The sequence below is a fragment of the Peromyscus maniculatus genome, chromosome 20 (genome assembly GCF_049852395.1).
Source record: "Peromyscus maniculatus bairdii isolate BWxNUB_F1_BW_parent chromosome 20, HU_Pman_BW_mat_3.1, whole genome shotgun sequence".
Classification (NCBI taxonomy): domain Eukaryota; kingdom Metazoa; phylum Chordata; class Mammalia; order Rodentia; family Cricetidae; genus Peromyscus; species Peromyscus maniculatus.
The window spans coordinates 67,632,724-67,638,723 of record NC_134871.1 but is presented as its reverse complement, the minus strand read 5'-3'; the positions used below and the strand labels follow the sequence as shown (position 1 = coordinate 67,638,723).

At 56.6% G+C, this 6,000-nt stretch overlaps 1 protein-coding gene across 1 annotated transcript in view; it reads left to right on the top strand.

Moving 5' to 3' along the window:
* Positions 1 to 987: 987 nt before the first annotated feature.
* The window catches only part of Col2a1 (collagen type II alpha 1 chain), a 30,069-nt gene continuing 25,056 nt past the window's right edge, over positions 988 to 6,000 (top strand). Inside the window, exons 1-2 of the mRNA XM_006974352.3 lie at positions 988 to 1,690; positions 5,338 to 5,541. Of these exons, the coding sequence (XP_006974414.1) occupies positions 1,606 to 1,690; positions 5,338 to 5,541 (289 nt within the window). The 5' untranslated portion in view covers positions 988 to 1,605. The remainder of the gene's footprint in view (positions 1,691 to 5,337; positions 5,542 to 6,000) is intronic.

The window sequence follows — 6,000 nt, the reverse complement described above, 5'->3', positions numbered from 1 at the left end:
AAAATAAAGTCTACTTTGCAGGAACTAGTGAGATTGCTCAGGCATAAAGGCTCTTCTCACCTTCCATCCTCAGAACCCATGTGTTAGAAGGACAGAACCGGTATGCACACATGAAAAAAAAATAGAAGTGCAAAATAAATTCTATTTTTTTTAAAATCTTAACAACTCAGTCCACATGAGCTGACCAAAATTTCCCCCTTTGTGCTGAAAATTGTGCTCAGTACAGCTGTGTTCTCACAGACCTTCCACGCTGCTTGGTGAAGCAAATTCAGTAGATATAAGGGAGAAAATGAAAATTATACCAAAAAAAAAAAAGTGCCAGACTGAGCCTAGGACCTTGGCAGTTTGGGGCTAAGTGTGGGGGGGGGGGAACAGGCAGGGAAGGTGAGCGAGGCTGGAAGCCCAGAGGTGGGGAAGACATGGAGAGTAATGGGGGGGGGGGCGCAACTAGGAAACTCTGGCGCTTTCCCCGCCCCTCACAAAACTGAGTCCAGCCAGAGCAGCCTCCAGACTCTCTGGCTAGAGTTGCCAACAGTCCCTGGCCAGCGCTGCTCCATCTAGGCTAAGGGCGCCCACTTCCCCGGAGATGCCTGGACCTGGGCCAGAAAGAGACCAACCAGACAGTATCTCCAATCCCGCGGCGGCGTGCACCGTTTTGTCCCGCTCCCTTGGTTCTCTGCGATTCCTTCAGTCCCTTCCCTGGGCTGCCCCTGGCCCCCACCTCCACACAGGTCTCCCTCTGTGCAGGAATACACCAGCCCCTGTCCTGGGCATCCGTTCAGTTCAGTGTCTGCCGAGGCTGCAGCGGAGGCCCTTTCATAGCTACTTGAATGGGGGATGGGTGAGGGAGGATGTCGTTGCGAGCCTCCAGGTGGGAGTTCAGGGTCAGGTACTCTGCAAAGGGGCTAGAAGGCAGGTCTGGACAACTGTCCCCCCAGATTTAGGATTCCGGACAACTTCCATCGGCTCATACTTGGGTCCCCCATTCACCACCCGCCCCCTAAACTTCCCATCCCCACCTTCCTTGATTCTGTTGCTTCGTCCTCCCTGTCTTTTCTGTCCTGGGTCTAGAGCTCCAGGCTTATGCCTCTGCAAACAACCCCCTCCCCTCTAACTCCCCAGCAGAACTTCGAGGGGAGGGGCCGGAGGCCCCCCTTCCCGCCTGTGGTTGGAGGGGGCTGTGCGGCGGTCCCAAGCGGGGGCGACCGGAGTCCGTCTCGGTGCCCCGCCCGATCAGGCCACTGGGCACATGGGGGGCGGGAAGCTGGGCTCACGAGAGGGGAGTCTGGCCTTGGCAGGTGTGGGCTCTGGTCCGGCCTGGGCGGGCTCCGGGGGCGGGGTCTCAGGTTACAGCCCCGCGGGGGGCTGGGGGGCGGCCCGCGGTTTGGGCCGCTTTGCCAGCCTTTGGAGCGACCGGGCGCATATAACGGGAGCCTCTGCCGGGAGAAGACGCAGAGCGCTGCAGGGCTGCCGGGTCTCCTGCCTCTTCCTCCTGCCCCTAGGGCCTCCTGCATGAGGGCGCGGTAGAGACCCGGACCCGCTCCGTGCTCTGCCGCCTCGCTGCGCTTCGCCCGGGCCAGGCTCTGCCAGGCCCCACGGTGAGCCATGATCCGCCTCGGGGCTGCCCAATCGCTGGTGCTGCTGACGCTGCTCGTCGCCGCGGTCCTTCGGTGTCAGGGCCTGGATGCCGGTAAGTCGCCCACATCCCTTGCCTGCTTTCCTGACTTGCGTCCCTTCTCCTCCCCCTGCCCAGCCCCGATCCGGGTTTAGGGCGCCGAGACCTAGGCGCACAGTGCACAGGAGTCCACTGAGCCGAATTCCGCGAGTGAGGAACTCTGTCGCAGCATCCTCGATGAGAGTTGTGAGTGGAGACATTTGCAGGTCCCTGCGTGAAGCAAGGATATGAACTTGCAGAGCGTTGGAGGCGACAGGTTTAAACGCAGATGTAAACGCGCCCCTTTCCATCAGCTTTGATCAGGAGGTTCGAGCTCAGCAAAATAGGCGAGAGATCGAGAGACGCCTACGGGTTGACTTCTCAGCCGAGCCCAGGGGTTAGAGGCTGCGGGGCTCAAAGGGGCGCTAGACAAAGGACTAACTCTGACATTGATGGGTTGAAATCTGAGGCTACAAAGAAAAAGAGGTTCTCTGCGACTTCGGCGCCGCTCGCGAGCTCCCTCCCCCTCCAGGCTGGCCCAGAGTAAGGTGCAGCCGGCCTTTCTCTGAAACTCCGCTCTCCCCTTGCCTCCTTTGGGCTGCGGGAACGTCTGAAAAACATTGACACTCCAACCAGACCTGCTTTCCAAATGCCCCCCCGCCCCCGCGCGCCCCAGAGCACACCCTCCCTCCTGAGGGTCTACCATGAGTTACTTTACTGTGTCTGTAGCAGCGGATGAAGGGGAAGGCCAAAGAACCGTTCGTGGCTGTAGTTGCAACTGTACAGCCCTGGTCCAAGGGCGGCTCCCCGCACCTTTCCACCTCCTCCCTGGGTAAGATCCACTGTCTGGGATTATATTCAGGACAAACGAAGCCTGGAAAGTGTATTAGGTAGAGAGAATTTTCTTCCACGTGTTTGGGCACGTTTCCGACGGCTGGGATTCCAGTCTTCTCTTTTTATGTTACAGACTGTAAATCAATCGCAGTTGAAACTCTTTGGGTAGCGGGTGGGGATCAAAGACCCTCTCTCTGCCTCTGAGACTGTGCGCTTTCCCCCTGCCACCAGGCTGTCTCCAGAGATGCTTTGGAAGGCGGCGGGCCCTGGCGGACTTTCTTCTCCTTACCCCGGACGGGCGCAGCGGGGGCAGGGTTGGAGTGGAGAGCCTTGCAATGTGGAGCCCAGGATAGCACTTACCGGCCCCGCCGCCCAGGGTGGCGAGCTAAGCCGGGGTCGTGCGCTCAAGCTCCGGGGGAATGTCCAGTGTTTGTATGTGGTCTGAGCTCAGCCTGACTATTTTTGTCCTAAATTTGAAAGCACACATCCACAAAGTTGTGGTCTTGACCGGTGTTTTCTATAGCGAGCAATGGAGTGAGCTGTGTCTGAACTATTTCCCTAATTCTCCATCGGATAGTAGAGGCCCTGGCTTAAGTGGTGAAGAGCTCTGTCTGCCGCAACCTTCTTGGCAGAGAGTGAACTCCACAGTTTTTTTTTTTTTTGTTTGTTTGTTTTTTGTTTTTTTGGTGGGGAGGGGGGCGGTCTAAAACTTCCAGTCTCCTCCTCCTAGGAGGAATACGATTCTGCCTCTGACCTGTTGATTTTGCATCCCGGGTCGTCGTCCCATCTACGCAAACACCCCCACACTCCAGCCTTGGGTCCATAGGACCCAAAGACCTGATGTACGGAAAGGCGTAGCCTGGATGGACGTCAGCAATGTCAGAAACCTAGAGTCCACTACGCTCCTCCTCTCCATCTTTCCACGAGTTTGGGAAACTTCTTGGCCCCGGGGACTTTGACCCACATCTGCATATCTCAGCCCTAGCTTCCAAAAGTGCTGCTGGCTGTGGCGGGGGGGGGGGGGGGGGTGGAGGGGGCAGACCTCAGTCCTCCTTTGTGAAGCGTGTTTGCGTTGGGGGATTGGCAGCGATGGCTTCCAGATGGGCTGAAACCCTGCCCATATTTATTTAAACTGGTTCCTCGCGGAGACCTGTGAATCGGGCTCTGTATGCGCTCGAGAAAAGCCCCATTCATGAGAGGCGAGGCCTGGTGGGTCGCGCCCCCCTCCCCCGCCCGGACTCCCCGATCCCCTTCTCCCACAATGCCCCCCTGTGCCCGCCTGCCGCCACCTCCCGGGCTCTGGCCCCGCGCGCAGCGGCGACTAAGCAAAACAGTTCCCCGAAAGAGGTAGCTTTTTAATTGGCCGGCCACAAAGAATCACTTATGCCGCGCGGCGGTAACGAGGGGAACCCGATCGGGCGGCCAGGATGCTATCTGTAGCCCCTTTCGTGCCACAGTTAAGGGTGGTGCTGGCTTCCTCCGACCGCACCTAGGGGATCTGGTTACGGTGTTGGCTCCTTTCTGGGGGCAGTCATTTAATCCCACTTTTTACTCTCCGGGTGTCTGTCTGCCGGAGGGCAGTGTCCCGAGCCCCAGCCACAAAGAGTCGGCCAGTGGCTCTCACACCCAGGGGCCCGCCCCGCCCCGCCCCTGGCCCTCGCCGCCCCCGGGGCTCCCTTCCTGGGGAACCCGATCAGCTTTCACGATGCACCCTCCCCCGGCTTTCCTCGGGCTCCTCCAGGCTGTCGTGGGCGATAGAGTGCTTTTTCTCAGTCAGGACTGGACACCATTAGCTGACGCTGCCCTCTCATCACCTCCAGCTAATTTTAGCTCCGCTGGGGAAGGGGGTATCCCAGCAGCTTCGACATATTTCCTGGGGCCCCCTCACCTTCCTCTTGATTGTCTTGCCTGAAGGCTAGATAGATTCCTTCCAGTGGAAAAGAAAAGGGAGACTTTGATTTTTGGATTCTCGCTCTCCTTCAAGAGCAGAAGGCAGGCGCGTTTGTTTCTCTCCACGCCCCTTGGGTTTGCGGCTCTCCCGGCTATTATTCGCCCTCCGCTTTGGCCATTGCTTTTGAGATTTTAATGAGAAAAACAGCGCTGGGCGCTGCCTAGCACGTGGTGCGGGCTCTTGGGTCCCTGGCGCTCTGAGAAGCTCTCTTGTCAGCACAGTTTTCGTGTGCAGGGCGAATTCCAGACGGCAGGGCGCTGGTGGAGAGGGTCCAGTCCGAGCTATTCTCTGCATTCTGGGAGGATGCAGGTCTAGACTGGTCAACCTCAGTCAAGGCCAGACATTTAGAGCCTGCCGCCCCCCATAGTGGGGCTGCCAGCTTCAGACTGAGACTCCTGGCCAAAGTGCCACTCACTGCGGGAGGGCCCAGCTTGCCTTTTAAGTTATTGTTTAACATATTGTTTATATCTTCTAATGTTTGTGGGTAGACGTCTCTGCATTTTCTCTGAATTTTCGCTGTCTCATTATCCCTAGAGGATGACCAAAAAAAAAAAAAAAAAAAAAAAAAGAAAAAGAAAAAAGAAAAAAGTCTTTGCTCTTCAGCTAGAGCATCTCACTCTCCTTTATTGCTGGGTCATGATTCCTACCGCATCCCCCCCCCGCCCCCTCCAACATACCCATCTTGCACAAGACACATAAGAGATACCCCGGAATGCACAGAAAGATGAGCCATGTTTTCCAAAACGAATTTGTACGTTCAGTCTGTCTGGTGTGGTCTGGCTGTCCCCCATTCCTTAGCGTCTGAACGATGTCAAGTTGATGGCCACCTCTTTTCTTTCTCCCTGCCTCTGCTCCCTCCCTGCGCTGGCACTCGGCCACTCCCTCCCGCTTGGTACAGAGGAGGCGGGCAGCTGTTTGCACGATGGGCAAACGTACAAAGATAAGGATGTATGGAAGCCCACGACCTGCAGCATCTGTGTGTGTGACACTGGCAATGTCCTCTGCGACGACATAATCTGTGAAGACAAGGACTGCCTCAATCCCGAAGTCCCCTTCGGAGAGTGCTGCCCCATCTGCACGGCTGAACTGCCCCCTGCCAGTGGTCGTAATTTATTTATTTCTTACTCAACATAAATAAATTACTTGCAGCAGCGAGCTCCCCGTGGATGTCGGTCTTCTCCCGGGTCTGAGAAGCTGCGTTATCCATTTGACCCCAGCAGTAGGGGCAGGAAGAAGGCAAGGCCACTTCTCGATTGCGGGTTGAAACCTGGTGAGACTAAGTCATCAGAGAGACCCTCCCTCGCCTGATACCTCAGGAGGATGTTTCTGACACTTATGGAATTACCGTTATGGTTCCACAAAAGTTCCCCTTCATGAGCCAAGCCTGCTCATTAGCAGAGCCACACAGTGGAAATCAGGCTCTGTCTAGCTACAGCACGAGTTAATTCATCTTCTGCCACCCATATCTTGTCCTCTCTATAGAAAACCTTCAAGGACATGGCCGTTAATGCGGAGAAACCTCTGTCAGGGAGCAGGGGGGACAGAGCAGAGGACACTGTAC